We start from the raw sequence: 19,222 nt of genomic DNA, 5'->3' as shown, positions 1-19,222 counted from the left end.
CACTACCATCAGATTTCTGAATGGACAATGAAGCTATGAACACTACCTCACTATTTTACTCCATCTATTGACTTACTGTAACTTATATTAATTTCTATGTCTTGAACTGTGCTGCTGCAGTAAAACAATTTCGTGACATGTGATAATAAACCTGATTCTGAGATACTTTACCTTCACCTGAGGAGGAAGGCCGGGCACTAGCCTAACACCACAATATAGTGTTCTTTTGGTAAAACACACCTGGGAGTGAGCCTCACCGGGACCGTACCTGTAATCCCTCTGGTTCATTCAGAGAGTAGGAGTACTGTCTGTGGTGTCAGAGGCATGGCAGAGGTCAGTGTGTGCACATACACGCACTAGCACATCCGCACACACACACAACCTTACAGGAAGTTTTCTGAGTGGGTGAGGAAGCCTCGGCAACACCCAGTGAGCAGGGTTCATTGCTGACCCCCGACACTGTTTGTGTGGAGATTGTACCTTCTCCTAGTGCACAGGTTCCCTCCCATGCAGGTTCACGGGTTGCATTAAACTGTCTCTGGCGCAGTTGGCTTTATGAACAGCTAGAGGGAAAATGACTGGCAGAACACGACTGCTCTGCAGGCTGGTATTGACCACTTCAAGGCTATTGAGAAACATGGAATAAACAGGGCTGCGGCTGGGTTTGAAAGGGCCTCTTGCTTTACCTGTCTGTACACCTGGGGTACCTTCGACAGCCCCTCCGCTAGGCAGCAGCTCAAACTCCAGCTGAGTGCTTTGTTGTACAGGACTGCTGTGATCTGAGTCTTTCACTTCCACAAGTTTCACCTGAAGAATCAAAACAAAAATTAAACCAATCCAGAGAAATCTGAACTGATTCACTTTGGAAGGTCAAACTTAATGGCAGAGTATAAGATTACTGGTAGGATCCTTGTGGAGTAACAGAGGGATCTTGGGGTCCATGTCCATAGGAGCCACAGAGTTGCTGCGCAGGATGATAGGAGTATAATGTAGTAGCCTTCATTACACGGGAGATTAGTTTAAGAACCAAGAGCTCTATAAAACCCTGGTTATATCATACTTGAAGTATCGTGTTCTGATGATATTGCCTTATAGAAGGATGTGAAAGCTTCAAAAGAGTGCAAAGATTTACTGTACCAGGATTATGCCTGCTTTAGAGATCATCTCTTATGAGGAGAGGTTGAGCCAGCTCGAGTTTTTCTCTATGGAGCAAAGGAGGATGAGAAGTAACTTGATAGAGGTGTACAAGATAAGAGGCATAGATAGAGTGGACAGTCAAGAGACTTTTTCCCAGGGAGGAAATGGCTAATACCAGGGGCCATAATTTTAAGGTGATTGGAGTAAAGTACAGGGAAGATGTCAGAGGTTGTTTTTATTTTTACAGAGACAGTGGGTGTGTGGAATGTATAGGCAGTCCCCGGGTTACGAACGAGATCCGTTCCTAAGTCTGTCTTTAAGTCAAATTTGTACGCAAGTCAGAACCGGTACACGCGGTTCTTATTTAGCATCAGTTAGTCAAATGTTTGTCCAAAGCAATAACGTTAGCCTATCCTTCGATGCCTTATGCCCGGGTGCACTTTTTTCCTCTTTCGAAATGTAGGTCCTTTCAGGCATAAGCCAGTCTTGTCCACATTAAATATTTGGTCTGGCAAGTAACCTCCCTCAATAATTTTTTTCAACATTTCAGGAAAATCACCTGCAGCACTTACATCAGCACTCGCTGCTTCACCTTGCACTTAAATATTACGTAAATTTGCCCTCACTTTGAAATGACTGAACCAACCCCTACTTGCAACAAATTCTTCATCACAGAGTAAAATAAACATGAGATGAGAATTATCGATCCATAATTCTAACTTGTTTACCGTGTCCTTCAACAGAACAGAAACACTGCGGATTCAGCAGCAGCTGCGGGCGGCGGGTCCTGAGCTCCCTGGATCCTAAAGTCCACCAGCACTGAGACGGGTTAAATGGGACAAGTGCTGACTGGAAAAGGGGGGTCAGGGTGAATCTTGCGAAGAAAAATTTAAGCCAAATACAAAGTTACACACTCAACACAGTGTTAATGGCAACGTAATCTTACTTAAAATGGCGTACGGCGTTCTCCTTCCTCGAGCCGATGAACTTTTAATATAATAGAATTTATGGCAGTCCGTTTGTAAGTATGAGTTGTCCATAAGTTGGACGTTCGTAACCTGGGGAGGCAGTGTACAGCAGGGGTGGTCGTAGAGGCAGATACATTAGGAACATTCAAGAGATAGACATATGACTTACAGATGATTCCACAGGGTAAATGCTGGTAAGTCAATCTAGCAATTGGGGAAACAAGTACAGAATAAGAGGTTTCCTACTTAAGACAGAGATGAAGGGATTTCTTTCCAGATACCATCTAATGTCATGTCCCCTCAGAATCTTATTGCTTCAATAAGATCATGCTTCCAATTGATTAAAGGATTGATAATGAACCTCCAAGCCCGCTCGTCCTCATTAGATATCCTCAGATCTGTTAATCCAAGTTCAAATTTAATTGTCATTCACACAAATACAACCAAACGATACAGGATTCCTCTGGGGACAAGAAGCAAAATATAAAACCAACAGCCACACTTATAGTTACAATAGCAGCAAACACAGTCATTAAAAAAAATACACGTCCCTGAGTGTCATAGCCTGTAGATTAATGGCGTATGGGATGCTTTGGCAAGAACAAGCATGCAGCAGTTCCTCATTTTGCGTTAGTGCAGCCACAGGCAAATGCAATCCAGCTGCTCTTTCTACATCACAGAATTTGTAAACGGGACCAAGGAGTCGGGAAATATCCATCCCCATAGACCCCAGAGCAGTGTCACAGATTATACTGCAGGTTTTCAATGAACGAAGGTGGAGCTCGGTCCCATGTTCATTGTGGGAATTATTATTCAATGGGAACTTCTTCACTCACAGGATTGTGAAAATGTGGAATAAGCTGCCAGTGGAAGTGATGAATGCCGGTTCAAATGCAACATTTAGGAGAAATTTGTATAGGTACATAGTTGGGAGGCGTATGGAGGACAACGATCTAGGTGCAGGACAACAGGATGAGTAGAAATAACACATCGGCACAGACTAGATGGTCCAAAGGGCCTGTTGCTGTGCTGTAGTGCTCTACCACACTGTACGGAGGAGCTGAATCCTCAACTCCCTTGCTTGTTATCTGTGCTACAAACTGAACACCAGAGAGCACAAGGGCTTGGGTTAACATTGTCAATTAGTACCAGCTATTTGTTGGAATGATAAACATCAGGGCTGTGTCCCAGCCAGTTTCGACAGTTAATACACACTTTGCTCACCATTCCCACGTTTCCACTGTGTGACAAGACGAGCATCTCCCTACACTCCTCATGGCGTACCTGGGCAGGGCAGGACTTGAACATGGACTTCCGGGCTCGGTGAAGTTTCGGTTTCTCCGCTGGTGCCTGGGCAGCGTCCTGCCTCTCCGCCAACACCGTGGAGACTTCGCCGCTGCCCTGGCTGGTGCTCTCACCCGGCAAGCTCCTGGCCAGACTCTGAAATAATGCAGATCACCAACTCACAAGGCTGCTCCAGCAGTTGGAGGTACCATTCGGCCCCAAGAGTCTCTGCTAGGATGGTGCAGATGTCTCACTGTGCTCGTTTCCCCACAATCTGAACACCGTTTTCTCTCTCTACTGCTGACCCACTACCCACCTGTTTCCTCCCCCACCACAAATAGTGAGCTACAGACCCTCTTCCCTTTCCACAAAAGATTTTCCTCAAGGCACCTCATTATCCCATTAATTTTGCCCAAGATTTTAAATCTGTGTCTCACAGTCCTTTAATCACACATTACTAAAAAAGTAGTGGATGCAGCCCAGTCCATCACGGGTAAAGCCCGCCCCACCACTGAACTCTCACACTTGATTGGTCTATTTCTCTCACATCTTATCCTCTTGCTCTTCATATACTTGTTGAATGCCTTGGGGTTTTTCCTTAATCCTGTCAGCCAAGGCCTCTCATGGCTCTTTCTGGCTCTGAGTTTCTTTAAGCTCCTTTCTGCTAGCTTTATAATCTTCTAAGATCTTCTAGATCTTTATCATTACCTAGTATTTCGAACTGTAGACAATCCCTCTATGACTTGCTCCTTTTCTGCAGTGCCACCCCCCCACCTCTTTTTCCGAATTTCCCTGTCCTTTCTGAAACATCTAAAGCCTGGCACTCGAAGTAACCATTCCTGTCCCTGAGCCATGCAAGTGTCTATGCTCTTTATTTACTCTTTCACTGATATTGTTTACAGTTACAATTCTATACATCTGTTTGAGTATGACCGCAGGAAAAAGGGATTTATGTACTCAGATAATAAAGTTACTTTGAAATTTGAACTATAATTACTTCCATCAAAGAAACTGCATAGTATGCTTCCTACCGGCCACAGTTGTTCAGTGTATCCCCTGGCGGCTCTTCTATAACACGACCCATGGGAACCAAGCATCAGTGAGATATAAAATAGTCGAATACCCTTGCCCACATCTGACCCCTCCCCCATACCTGGCTGATGCTTCCCGCAAGATGCGACTTCCTGGCCCTGTGAACTTCCAGATATTCCGCAGGACCTGGAACGTTGGTCTCCATCTCCTCAGAAACATCACTGAGAGGCTGGCTGGCCATCTTCATGGCTAACGCCTGTGGGTCAGTCAGAAAGAAGGATCAGGAGGCGGGGTAATTGGCGAGGGGGGAGAAATCGGCAGTGGGGGCAACGGCGGGAGGGGGAATGGATTCAAGTAAACCTCGTGGAGCAGCGAGCTGAACCAGCCCACCCCTCACCTCTGGCCCCAACACCCTGACCTTTTCAAACTGGCCTGGCACTTAGGTCACCCAAGCCTCGAGCCATTTCTTGCTGTCATACAAGGACCCTGCTGCTTCGGTATGCTCTCAGGCCTGGACCCCACCTCCTCAATTCGGCCTGCACCTGACCATTTCAATTCAGCTCAAACTTCAGGTCTTCTCTCACTCCTGGGCCCTGGCTCCACTTCAACCCTGTCTTGCTGCAATGAATCACCTCCAAGTCCATTCCAGCAATGGCCAAACATTGGCTTAATCCCCACTCGTGTCTGAGTCAAGCCGCCTCAATATGACCCGTACACACCACGCCACAACCGTCCTACACCTCGAGATTTCAGTTCACACAGCAATAATGCCTCCAACAGGGAAGTCACAGGCTATTGTTTACCAGAAAAAGTATGATTAAATAAGTAATCATTAGTTTTTTTTGTTTTGTTTGCTGCCAGCAAGTGCTCACTGAGTTTCACCAGTGTCATCTTAAACCAGAAACAGATGTTGAGGCATTGACAAGCATATAGATGATTGTGGGAAGGAAGGGTCAGACTGATCTTGGAGTGGTTTAAAGGGTCGGCATAACACAGTGAGTCCAAGGGCAGGTACTGTGCTATAATGTTTTGTTCTGTGAGGGTGAGAGAGAGAAAAAAAGAGGGAAAGTGACGTAGAGCATAGAACACTACAGAACATTCCACAATGTGTCGGCCTCCTATGGTGTAAAGCCTGGAGAAGTTGGTCTGACTCAGGAAAGTGGGGCACGAACGGGGAGTGACAATGACTTGCAACTCCCTCTTGGACTTTGAGGGCAAGAACAAGAAGAAAGAAGTCCTCTCTACTACTTCCATACTGGGCCTGTACCTGACTGACGCCACCTTTCAGTATCGACTTCCTGGCTCTGTGGATCTCTGGGATCTCGTCCTGAGACAGGGCTGCGTGCACTGCCTCCGCTGGTCCCACAGATGGCTGGCTCATCCGCTCCGTAGACAGAGTCCCCAACTTCTCCACCAAGCTCTGTGGGGAAATTATCACAAGCTCAGATAAATTACACAGAACAGTACAGCACAGAATAGGCCTTACAACCCATAAAGTTGTGCCAACCTTTTAACTTACTCCAAAATCAATCTAACTCTTCCATCCTACATAATCATCTGTTTTTCTTCTATTATCCATGTGCCTATCTAAAAGTCTCTTAAATGTCCCCAACATATTTACCTCTGCCACCACCCCAGCAGTGTGTTCCATGCATCCACCACTCTCTACTTCTGACATCCCCTGATACTTTCCTCCAATCATGCACCCTGGGAATCAGCCACTTCAACCCTGGGAAAAAGACTCTGGCTACCCACTCTATCTCTGAGACTGCCACTCGTCCTCCTTCACTCAAAGAGAAAAGAGTGAGTACTGAAATGTGAGTGTGCATACATACACTTGTGTCGTCACGTAGGTGCACACTGCCGAACTGCACTTCCCTGCAGTGCATCACAAGCCTTTTCAGCTCATAAACATTTCACAATTTTCTTGAACAAAACTGAAGTCTGCCTTTACATAGAGGTAACACAATTTACACAGACTTCCAGTTTTACAGCAGGAGGAGTCAGGCAAGTCAAGTTAGTGAACAGGCAGTTGTTAAAGCAGCCACTTGCAAGCAGGCTTTTTCCACTGAGACTACATCTAGAGGTCATGGGTTAAAAGTAAAAGGTGAAAGGTTTAAGGAGAACACGAGGGGAAACAACTTCACAGGGGGTTGTGCGAGTGTGGGAAGAGCTGCCTATGCAAGTGCTGCATGCAAACCTATCTCAACGTTTAAGAGGAATTTGGATAGGTACATGAATGGTAGGAGTATGGAGGGCTATGGTCACCATGAAGGTCAATGGGAGTAGGCAGCTTAAATGGTTCTGCCCAGACTAGATGGGGTGAAGGGCCCATTTGTGTGCTATAGTTTTCTATGCCTCTATAATACCCTTCCCACTAGTTGCCAGTCTATAAAATAGTCCAAGAACTGTGACTGATTCTACTAATTGCTTAAATATAAACAGATAGATTATTCCAAAATAATCTTGTTCTCTCCAGTCCCCTGATATTCTCTTATGATCTTCTTAGACCTGCCCTTGATAACGCCATGCTGACCATCCCAAATCAGATTCTGTCTCTCCAAATGCTCATAAATCCTGCCTCTCAGGATCTTCTCCAACCCACCACTGAAGTCAGACTCATACCTCACTACAGAACACTTGGAGGAAACCCACACATTTACAGAGAGGATGCACAAACTCCTTACAGGGGTCACTGGAATTGAACACTGAACTCTAAGATGCCGAGCTGAAATAGCGTTGCACTAATTGTTACAATAGCGTGGCATCCTTTATTCTGCCACTTATTTCTGATGCTATTCGCCTCCAAACCCTTCAGTACCTTCTTTCTGATGCTTCGACCCCTTCTGAAATTAGTTCAAACCCCCACTCCTCCCCACAATACCTCATTTTTAGTTGCCTTCTAGGAAACTAAACTTTGATCTAGGAAAAGGAAAACTCTGATCTCAAACCTCCACTGCACCCACTAACAGAGAAGCTTCAGGAGTAAGTTGAGGAAAAGTCCAGAGCTGGAAACGGGGAGCGCGTTGAATGGACAACTTGCTCTCCAAACTGGACTGCCCTGGCTGGTGTACCAGCTTGCATATCGACTGGCAGCGCTGCACAAACAACGTAGACAGCTGGGACTCAACATCCATGGTCAACCCCAACCAATGGAGGGCCTGCCAGTGCTCCCCGAAGAAGCATGATGCTGTCTGTGCCTCTACTCCCATCCATGTTCAGCAGACAGCGTCAGTCACACCTCACTCCATACCTGACTGAAGCTGCCTTTCAGTATCGACTTCCTCGCTCTGTGGCCCTCCTGATTCTCCTCCGGAGGCTGGGCCACATACTCCACATCTGCCATGCCCCCAGGCATCTGGCTCACACACTCGGAAGGTAGGCTCCCCGTCTCTGCTGGTGCCCTCTGCACAAAAATGGATATGAGTCATTGAGCGGCGGCACACTGTAAGACTAGCATCCTTTACAACATACAGCTTGAAGACCTGTATTGTATAGGGTTAATCTTTGCTCCTGTCAAACATCTCACAATGACTGTAGCCTTGAAAGTACTGGGAATGGTTGCAGGAATAGTGGTTACTACTATAGGAATACACCATGAGAATGCAATACTGTGAGAACATGGTGAACACATGGGTGCTACACATCAGGAGTGGAACGATCCTGTGTACTGGTCCACTTACTGCTGTGCAGTGTTTCATGTGAGTGGAGAAAATATAAAAGAAGAGCAGTCAGAGCACTTCGGGGCTTTGCCAACGGGCCAGTCGTGCACAGCTAGCAGAATGGGAGGTGTGCTGCAGTGAAAGGAGCCCACGTGCACCTTGATATGTATTTTACTACTTGTTCGGTTTTGTCCTAATAAACATAGCTTTGGAGTTCTGAGTTTATGTCTTTCTGTCTCATTGAGCCAGATCCAAGAACCTAGTATTTTAATGAAATGGGACTGAAAACAAAATTTAAATGAAGTGAAACCTCTTCTGTCAGTACCGCTCTTCCACACCTACAACAAGGCCTGCCAAAGCCCAGGGATATCCCAGAGTCTGCCTATAGAGCAGCTGGAGAAAAAGGAATTTAGCAAGGAAAGCCAAGGAGATTTGGGTACACCGGGAAAACCAAACAGAAGCAAGTTAATTTGTATCCAGTTGTTGCATTGATTCTGTAAGGTTGTACGCGGGGAGGCTACTTCCTCAGGGGCACAGAAGGCCTTTAGCGGCCAGGGAATGGAAATCTTCTGCTCCTACGGGCTCAGCAGTCAGTGAAGTCCCGTGTCAGTGTGAAACTGACACTCGCAAGTTCACGCACAGTATGCTCCCACAAAGGCTACTGTGATAATGGACAAATAACCTATTTCAGTGATGACGTTACTCCCCTCTAGCATCAGGCAGAAGGTACCAAAGCCTGAAAGCACGAAACAACAGGCTCAAGGATAGCTTCTATCCCACTGTCATGTAACTATTAAACAGATATTTGTAAAATAAGATGAACTTTTGCCCTCATGATCTACCTCATCATGGCCTTACAGAGCTTATTGTCTGCCTGCACTGCACTTTCTTTGTAACTGTAACACCAATTCTGCATTCTGTAACCATTTACCTCTACTCACTTACCTATCACCTCCCCCTGGTATCCTTCCTCCTTCCCTTTCTCCAAGGGTCCACTCTCCTCTCCTATCAGATTCCTTCTTCTCCAGCCCTTTTTCACCTATCACCTCTCAGCTTCTTACTTCATTCCCTCTCCCCCACACCACCCACCTCTGAACTCCAGGAGTGACCTCTCTAAGGAGAGAGGTCAGCAACACAGATGGCTGTCTGTCCATTTGGCAAACACTGCGCACAGACTCTGCAGATACACGATACCTGAGCGGCGCCGGGCCTGGAGATTGACTTCCGCGCCTTGTGCACCCTGGGCTTCTCTTCCTGGGTCTGAGCTGGTGCCAGAGTTGAGAAGGAAGCTGGTACTGGAACTGGAGCTGAACCCGGCGTTGGGGATGGAGCAGGAGCCGGAAGTGGTGCTGGAACAACCTCATCCCCCGCTCGACCGCTTGGCACACTAAGCAGGTTCATAGCCAGACTCTGCATGGAGTTGGGAGACCGGCTGACCCCAGACAGCGTCATCTTGGCACGATTGGTCACTGGAACCTTGGTGGGGGAGGTAGAGATGGTCTTGGCTGCATGTCCTGTGGCAGAAAGGAATCAGAGGCTCCATGATAGCACAGTGCTTAGCGCAACACTATTACAGCTCAAAGTTCAATTCCAACATTGTTCACTTACGTCCTCCCCATGGAATGTGTGGGCTTTCTCCGAGTCCTTCGGTTTCCACCCACAGTCCAAAACTAATTGGTTAACTGGTCATTGTAAATTGTCCAGTGATTAGGTTAGGGTTAATCAGATTGCTGGGACAGCGTGACTCAAGAAGCCTGAACAGCCTACTCCAGAATGTATCACTAAGTTAAATAAACAGCACAGGAAGTAGCCAAACTTACACATGTCTGACCACTCCCCCACCACCTGTGACTGACACCCCATCAGTGACCGACTCCCCATGAACAACCCCCATGCCTGACACCCCATCTGTGACTTACTCCCCATGAACAACCCCCCCACCACCCCGTGATTGACACCCCATCCATTACTGATGCCCATGAACGACCCCCACACCCACCTGCCGTGACTGACCTCCCCAATCCAGTGACCAAACCCCCTGTGACTGACCCTCCCCTCCAAAGAATCTCAGGGTTGTATGTGGTAACATGTATGTACTCTGATAATGAATTTTACTTTGAACTTTAAAGTTAAAGGGGAGGGGTGTTGGGGCAGAGGGGGTACAGTTGCTGGAGAGAGTTTAAAAAGTGCTGAGGGAGGAGGGACCCAAGATGGGAACACAGAAGGAGATTTACCTTTAGGGAGAGGCTGAGTTGAGGTCCCTGTGTCCGATGACTTGGTCTCCAAACCCAAGCAGACCTCAGCAGGTGTGCATGGTCCCTCTCTGCTTCCCAGCTCATCGTCAAGGATGGCTGAGCCCACGGCAGCTTCTGCCTCAGGAGCCTCTGCAGCTGCCTCCTGGCCAGCCCCAGAGTGAGGCACCTCTCTGCTATGCTGTGAGCCAATGTTTCCCATCGAGCCGTTGGTACTGGCTGCAAGGTTCGCCACCTGGCCTAGTCTCCTGGAGGCCAGCTCAGTAGCTTCACCGATCCCTGTAAACGCAAAACCCCAGCATGTTCACTCTCGGGAATACAGAGTGTGTAGCATCCTCTCCACATCATACAATGACACGGAGGATGAGGAACAATAACAAGACAAGAGGAACCGTCACTATAGAATACTAACAGCATTAATATATCCGTTTGTGTTGATGCGTGGCCTAGTGGGCAAGGCATCAGACTAGTAACCTGTGGGTAACCTCTCGAGACCGACGGATGCCACCACCACGTCTGGTATGGAAACACCAAAGCTCAAAATCGGGAAAGCCTACAACCCAGTCCATCGCAGGCAAAGCCCTTCCCACCAATGAGCACATCGACACAGAATGCTGCCACAAAAAAGCAGCATCCATCAGCAAGGACCCCCATCATCCAGGCCACGCTCTCTTCATGCTACTACCAACAGGTAGGAGATACAGCAGCTTTAAGTCCCACACCACCATATAACCATATACCAATTACAGCACGGAAATAGGCCATCTCGGCCCTCTAGTCCGTGCTGAACGCTTACTCTCACCTAGTCCCACCGACCTGCACTCAGCCCATAACCCTCCATTCCTTTCCTGTCCATATACCAATCCGATTTTACTTTAAATGACAATATCGAACCTGCCTCTGCCACTTCTACTGGAAGCTCATTCCACACAGCTACTACTCTCTGAATAAAGAAATTCCCCCTCGTGTTACCCCTGAACTTATTACCATACAGTTATCAGGCTCCTAAACCAACATGGACAACTCCACCTGCCACCCCACCCCTCCCCCATAACTAAACTACTTCTACAACCTATGGACTCGCCTTCAAGGACTCTTCAACTCATGTTCTGGATATCTATTGCTTATTTATTATTATTGTTTGGTTTTTATTGTTTTTGTATTTGCAGCTTGTTGTCTTTTGCACAATGGTTGCCCGTCCTGTGTGCAGTTTTTCAGTGATTCTATGGAGTTTCTTTCTATCTACTGTGAATGCCTACAGGAAAATGAATCTCAGGGTTGTATATGTAATGCATAAGTATTTTGATAGACAATTTACTTTTCCTTTACTGCTACACAACTCGGTCATGGACAGTCCCAAGCCCAGCTAGGAAAGGAGGAGGATTCGGCATGGGGCTAGCAAGCCCACAGGGCCGATCAACCTGCTATCATCCAGCATCACCACCAGTGCAACACGCAACGCTGCTCCACGGAATTTTACTTCGAACTTCGGAATGTAAAGAAGCCAAGTACCGATGTCAGCAAAGCAAAAGCACTGAACGGAAAACAGAAGAGAGAGCAGCCTAAGAGCAGCTCTTCCTTTGTGGAGAGGAGCATCCTATGAATCGGGGAGACTACAGTCTGTCTACATGCAGAGATACTGTAGCAATCTGGCAGTGCTTCTACAGGGTCCCTGTCTGCCTTCATCTTCCAGGCCACCGATCTCCTCAGTTCCCAAGATTAAAGACCTGCCATCCGTGCTCTTCTGTTCATGAACCTGCTCCACAAAGCTTCCACCTTGAACCAACCTGCTGAACCCTCAGTACCCCAATCACTGCAGATCGGAAACATTTCCCCTCGCTGACAACCAACACCTGTGCATTATCCTACTCTCCCTGAACCAGTGATTCGCAACTGCTTTCTGCTCTGGACCACTTTTAACTTTCATTACATATGTGGCCCCCACCCCCAAAGTCTCTGTTAGCTGCTAAAATCAACTGCACTCATATTTATGTTCTAAAATGTTTATTTTTTAACAGGTTATAGGTATTACATGTTAAATACATTACAGATATATATGAAAAATACAACTACTTCAAAGCGCTGAATAGGATACGAGTATACGTTATTTATAACATATATAATATTCTTCCAAACAGCAATGAGAAAGCACTTATTATTGTTACTTTGGGTATTTAGTGAGATCCTTGCAAATGTTGCGAACTAGTAAGTTTTGGAATATCTGGTTGCAACTTGTTTCAAAATAATCAAAGATCGTCCCTTGTCACAACATCAAGACCGTGTAGCTAGGCACCATTCAAACACAGAACATTTCATCACAGTACAGGCCCATCGGCCCATGTTGTGCCAAACTTTTAACCTACTCTAAGATCAATCTAACCCTTATGTCCTTCATAACCTCTATTTTTCTTTCATCCGTATGTTTACCTACAAGTCTCTATAATGTCCGTAATGTATCTGCCTCTACCACTACTGCCAGCAGTGCATTCCACAGCTGTAGAAATTTGCCTTTGCTTACTTAAGCCCATCACCACTACTGGGCATAGGCCACCAACAGAAGCTTGCCATGTCTGTGAGGAAAACCGAACTCTGACATCCCCCTCCAGCAGCACAAAATTATATCCTCTTGTATCAACCATTTCCACCCTGGGAAAAAGTCTCTGGCTATCCACTGGATCTGTGCCTCTTACCATCTTGTACACCTCTATTAAGTCACTTCTTATCCTCCTTCGCTTGAAAAAGAAAAGCCCTTTCTCACTCAACCTATCCTCATAAAACATGCTCTCTAATCCAGTCAGTACCCTGTTAAGTTTCCTCTGCATGCTCTCTAAAGCTTCCAAAACCTTCCTATAATGAGACAACCAGATCTGAACACATTACTCAAAGTCTGGTCTAAACAAGGTTGCGTTGTGCTGCAACATTATCTCACAGCTTTGAACTCAGCTCCCTGTCTAATAAAGACAAACACACCATAAGCCTTCATAACCAAACTATCAACTCGAGGGATCTACGGACATAGATCCATACATCCTCCACACTGTGAAGCACCTTGCTATATCTCTGGTCCCTCCAAGCTGTGCAGGAGGGTGACCGTGCAGTTACTGAACTGCTCCCATGCACACGGCCTTTGTTGCCTCACAAATGGAATTGGACACAGCTAAAGAAGTTTATGAAACATGAAACATCTTTGTTGTTCTGTATTTCATTATACCCTTCATCTGCGATTTTTCAATTTTCATTCTAAATATTCATAGTAGGTATATTACAAAGTAAATTAAAGACCTGCGCAGTTTTCAGTCCTACTGTGAGTGATGGTTGGTCAAACAGCTATAAAAACAATTAGAGGAAATGGTGCCTGAACTCTGCCTTCAAACATGACCTTCCAAAATGAATCACCTCACACTTTTCCAGTTTAGGAATAGCTTCTTCCCCTCCACCATCTGTAATCTGAACTGTCCATGGACCAAAAATACTATCCCATTATTCCCCTTTCACATCATTCATTTTTAATGCAAGTAACAGTATGTTTAATGTCTTACACTCGACTGCTGCCACAAACAACAACTGAAAACAACTACAAGCCATTACCGGCTGGTTGGGTGCAGCATCCTCTCACCTTCCCCAGAACAGACTGGCGCAATTCTACACTGCCATCATAAGACCATAAGACACAGGAGCAGAATTAGGCCATTTGGCCCATCGAGACTGCTCTGCCATTCAATCATGGCTGATCCCTTTTTTCTATGTCGTCCTCAATCCCACATCCCCGCCTTCTCCCCGTAACCTTTGATGCTGTGTCCAATCGAGAACCTATAAAGCTCTGCCTTAAATACACCCAACAGCCTGGCCTCCACAGCTGCCAGTGGTAATAAATTCCACAAATTCACCACCCTCTGGCTAAAGAAATTTCTCCGCATCTCTGTTTTAAATGGATGCCCCTCTATCATGAGGCTGTGCCCTCTTGTCCGAGACTCTCCCACCATGGGAAACATCCTTTCCACATCTACTCTCTCTTTCAACATTCAAAAGATTTCAATGAAATCGCCCCCCCCCCATCCTTCTAAATTCCAGCGAGTACAAATCCAGAGCTATCAAATGTTCCTCACATGATAACCCTTTCATTCCCAGAATGATCCTTGTGAACCTCCTCTAAACAATCTCCAATGCCAGCACGTCTTTTCTTAGACAAGGAACCCAAAGCTGTTCGTAATAGGACTTTTGTACAGGTCATAGCTTCCCTGAAGAGATCCCAATGATCCAAGTAGCTGACGCCCCAGCCCCTGGACAGCTTCTCAGCCACACATCTATCTGCCAAATCATCCTGTTTCTACCCTCACTGGTGTGTGGCACAGGCAGCAATCCAGAAATTACTACCCTGGAGTTCCTGCTTCTCAGAAAACAGGGGGGGGGGGGGGGGAAAGGAAAGATGTTCTTGGTAGTGGGATCCCGTTGGGAGGTGGCGGAAGTTACAGAGAATTATACGTTGGAGCTGGAGGCTGGTGGGGTGGTAGGTGAGGACAAGGGGAACCCTATTCCGAGTGGAGTGGCAAGCGGATGGGGTGAGGGCAGATGTGCGGGAAATGGGAAAGATGCGTTTGAGAGCAGTGTTGATGGTGGAAGAAGGGAAGGCCCTTTGTTTAAAAAAGGAAGACAACTCCTTCATCCTGGAATGACAAGCCTCATCCTGAGAGCAGATGCGGCAGAGACGGAGGAATTGTGAGAAGGGGATAGCATTTTTGCAAGAGACAGGGTGGGAAGAGGAATAGTGCAAGTAGCTGTGAGAGTCTGTAGGCTTATAGTAGATATCAGTAGATAAGCAGGTGTGCTTTTGTAGTCTTTTCCAGCTTCATGCACCTCTGCAATTCTTCTTCTAAGGACTGAAAGTTGTTTTCATCGAGGCATGGTGCACATAAACGGATCTTTCTTGAGAAGAACAGGCTCTGTCAGTAACCTGACTTTGTGCGTCTTTTTTATAGGGCAGGGTATTCACTTCCGATCTCACCTCATGGACTGGATCACTGGATCACCTGATTCCAAATAGCTTTTGTAGAAAGCATTACCCCAGAGGTTCACATGCTTTTTTTGAATTTAGATTGTGATTGTTTAAATGGTGCACTCAGTATTGCTGACAAGTACAATAGTGTTATTAGCTTAGACAGATTGTGTCTGTCTATTATTTTGATCCAGATGAAGATCAGACCACATTTATGCGTAACTAATACAGAAAACCACAAAGGGTTCACAAACGTTTTCTTCCAATGGTACATACAGGTATTTATATACTTATACATACTTTAACCACTAACTTCATTTAAACATAGAAATCCATAGCACAGTACAGGCCTTTTAACCCAAAATGTTGTGCCGACCATGTAACCTACTCGAGAAACTGCTGAGAATTTCCCTACCGCATAGCCCTCTATTTTACTCTATTGATCATGTGGATAGTTAAGAGGCTTTTTCCCAGGGCTAAAATGGCTAACACGAGAGGGCACAGTTTTAAGGTGCTTGAAAGCAGCTACAGAGGAAAGGTAAGTATGTGGAACGGGCTGCCAGCAGTGGCGGTGGAAGTAAATGCAATAGGGTCTTTTAAGAGACTCCTGGATACATGGAGCTTAGAAAAATAGAGGGCTATGGATAACCTGAGGTAATTTCTAAAATATGTACATGTTCAGCACAGCATTGTGGACCAAAGAGCCTGTATTCTGCCTCAGGTTTTCTATGTTAACTAAGCTCCATGTACCTATCTAAGAATCTTTTAAAAGACCCTATTGTGTCCGCCTCTACCACCATCACTGGCAGAGGATTCCAAGTACCCACCAATCTTTCTGTGGAAAACTTACCTACTTCCAAGCACCTGAGAACACTGCTCTCTCAAGTTAGCCATTTCAGCCCTGGGAAAAAGCCTCTGGCTATCCATACGATCAATGCTTCTCATCATCTTATACACCTCTTTCAGATCATCTCTCATCCTCCATTGCTCCAAGGAGAAAAGGCCGAGTGCACTCAACCTGTCCTCATAACGCATGCTCTCCAATCCAGGCAACATCCTCGTAAATTTCCTCTGCACTATCTCTATAGTATCCACATTCTTCCTGTAATGAGGTGACCAGAACTGAACAGAGTACTCCAAGTGGGGTCCAACTAAGATCTCATATACAGTAACTGTAACATTACCTCTTAGCTCTTGAACTCAATCCCATGGTCGATGAAGGCCAACATACCATACGCCTTCTTAATACAGTCAACCTGTGCAGCAGCTTTGAGTGTCCTATCAACAAGATCTTGCTGATCCTCCACACTGCAAAGAGACTTAACACAAATATTATATTCTGTCTTCAAATGTGACCTACCAAAATGAACCACTTCACACTTATCTGGTTTGAACTCCATCTGCCACTTCTCAGCCTGGTTCTGCATCCTCTCAATGTCATGCTATAACGTCTGACAATCCTCCAGACTATCCACAACACCCCAACCTTTCTGTCATCAGCAAACTTACTAACTCACCCTTCTACTTCCTCATCCAGGGTATTCATAAAAATCACAGAGGAGAGGTCCCAGAACAGATTCCTGTGGAACACCACTGGTCATCGACCTTCATGCAGGATATGAACTATCCACAACCACCCTTTACCTTCTGTGGTCAAGCCAATTCTGGATCCACAAAGCAAGGTCTCCTTGGATCCCATGCCTCCTTACTTTCTGAAAGAGCCTTGCAAGGGGAACCTTATCAAATGCCTTACTGAAATCCATATACACTACGTCCACAGCTCTACCTTTTTGACATAATTCTAAATGTTGTTGTTTTTGTTGCACGTCGTACTCAGACCAACACACCACAGCAAATTCCTAATACATGTTCATGTGTATGCTGAAAAAATAAACCCCACTCTGATTCCTTGTATGGTAAGTTTGCCCAGGTCCTTGTCTGAGCAACCCCAGTCACAGCCAAGAAGATCGCATTACCACGGCCATTCCCTTCCTGTGCGATTCTGCAGGGCATAAAATAATCAGCAAGGCCGCGGTTATGTAGAGAATGTAGCCTCACCTATATTTCCTTTTCCGCCAGGACTCGATTCCAGCACGACAATCTCTGGTTCTGTGGCAGGCTGGGCTGTGGCGCTGTGCTCACACTGGGAAGAAAAGGGTTGAAAGGAGTAAAGCAAGAGTGCCCGACAGAAAAGCAATTCCCAACATCCCATCAACCCTGTCCAGCAGTCCAACCATCAGTAAGAGACACTACAACCATATGCTCTACCAGTGTCTCAAAGCCTACACAGTAAATCAGGATATCTCACACAGAAACACTGGGTCTTTTGGGTTGTTGTGGCCAGGGGTGGTAATGGGGATAAGCTGCTACTACAGGTCGACCTTCTATAATCCGGCACCATTGGGACCTGAGGAGTGCCAGATTAGTGAAAATGCTGTATTACAGAAGGATCACATTAAGCAATAGCTAACTGCCTCTTCATACCTTTAAAATGTCATGTAAATCAGTACGTTAGATAATAATGAAACAGAAATATTAAATGAGTAGCAAGTGAAATTTTAATAAAGTAATATACAGTACAGGCACAGATAAAATAAAGGGTACAGGTAAATGTACAGGAATTAACTTATACAGAACAGTTGAGCACTTCCACTTCCAAAGTGAGACGTTTAATATGCCTTCAGGCAAAGTTACATGTCTGCAAGTGTGGGGTTGTCAGGATCATCAACATCTTCATCCTGAAAAATGAGTGAAGCATCAGGAACTGGTGCTGAAACTGGCACAACAGTTTCTCCAAAAACTGTTGATGTTGGTGGCAGCACATCTGGGTGAGCAGAAGCAGAAGTCGGAGAAAGGAGTTCTTCTATACGCCACATTTCACGTGACCACCAAGCAGCCGAGGATTCGGTGCTGGGCTCTTCCCTCTTCACTCACAGTTACTGAGGGAATCCTCATTAGTTTCTTTTCTTCCGCTTAGTAATATGCTTAAATTCGGCGGGTCGCCACATCTGATCTAAGATGGTAGGTAGAAGAGAACAGAGCGCTGGCCAGGCAATGCCAGCAGGCAGGCGAGAAGGCAGACTGACTCAGTGCGCGCAAGCTCCCCCACCGCTGGTGGGTGAGACGAGCGGGTGCCGAGTGGCCGTGCCTCACGCAAATTATATTAATAAATGCAGGAAAACAAGCAGGAATCGCCTGTCTGTGCTTACAAGAGCGTGCCAACACGCAAACAGATCTAGCGCAACCAAAATAATGCGCAGCAGATTGGTACGGTGGCCCAGGAAATTGGAAATTACAATTGCACGGAAAATTTGAAACCGGTGCCAGATTATCGAAGGAACTGAATTACAGGTAGTTGGATTAGTGAAGGTCGACTGTACCAAATAAATGCTCCCAATGGCATGTACCTCAAATAGCCTGTGGCAACCAAGTCCAGCTCCTGGCCTGCACACGTGGCTTAGCTACTATACCCAACAGAACTTTCCATAGACAGGGGAAGTGACAAAGGTGGGCTACTGGCACTGTAAAACCAGTCACTTCAGGGTGCTAGTGCCAAACTGTATCGGTCTCTGCCGTTTGTTTGGATTCATCAGCTGCACGGACAGGGGGAGCCTGCTGCACGAGCAACAGCTTGCCCTCTGCATCGTATTGCCCTGGCTTGCATATCACGCAGACAGCTAGGACACAACATCCATGGCTGACCCCCTCATAACGCAGGAATATTGGCCATTCCACTCGAGAATCTGCTCACCTTTTGTAGATTAGTATTTGACAAGTGTACATCCAAACATCAAGTGAAATGCATCAAATCAGATCAGCGAGGTTTATGATGGGAACAACCTGCACATGTCACTGTGCTTCTGGCACCAATTGCTACGATCGCTGACCCTAACC

At 46.2% G+C, this 19,222-nt stretch overlaps 1 protein-coding gene across 5 annotated transcripts in view; it reads right to left on the bottom strand.

The window, feature by feature from the left end:
- The window catches only part of LOC140719267 (histone-lysine N-methyltransferase EHMT2-like), a 147,729-nt gene that overhangs the window by 110,728 nt on the left and 17,779 nt on the right, over nt 1–19,222 (bottom strand). For 4 of the 5 annotated variants that reach the window (XM_073033807.1, XM_073033775.1, XM_073033791.1 and 1 more), the window contains exons 2-9: nt 17,387–17,471; nt 10,318–10,614; nt 9,278–9,597; nt 7,675–7,827; nt 5,689–5,841; nt 4,543–4,677; nt 3,330–3,545; nt 687–807 (exon numbers count right to left, since the gene is read on the bottom strand). In XM_073033807.1, coding sequence (XP_072889908.1) covers nt 687–807; nt 3,330–3,545; nt 4,543–4,677; nt 5,689–5,841; nt 7,675–7,827; nt 9,278–9,597; nt 10,318–10,537 — 1,318 coding nt within the window. In that variant the 5' untranslated portion in view covers nt 10,538–10,614; nt 17,387–17,471. The remainder of the gene's footprint in view (nt 1–686; nt 808–3,329; nt 3,546–4,542; nt 4,678–5,688; nt 5,842–7,674; nt 7,828–9,277; nt 9,598–10,317; nt 10,615–17,386; nt 17,472–19,222) is intronic. The other variant, XM_073033782.1, reaches the window with a different exon arrangement.

This window comes from Hemitrygon akajei, chromosome 2 (genome assembly GCF_048418815.1).
Source record: "Hemitrygon akajei chromosome 2, sHemAka1.3, whole genome shotgun sequence".
Classification (NCBI taxonomy): Eukaryota; Metazoa; Chordata; class Chondrichthyes; order Myliobatiformes; family Dasyatidae; genus Hemitrygon; species Hemitrygon akajei.
Note: the sequence above shows the minus strand (reverse complement) of the source record. Positions and strands in the feature narration are given on the sequence as shown.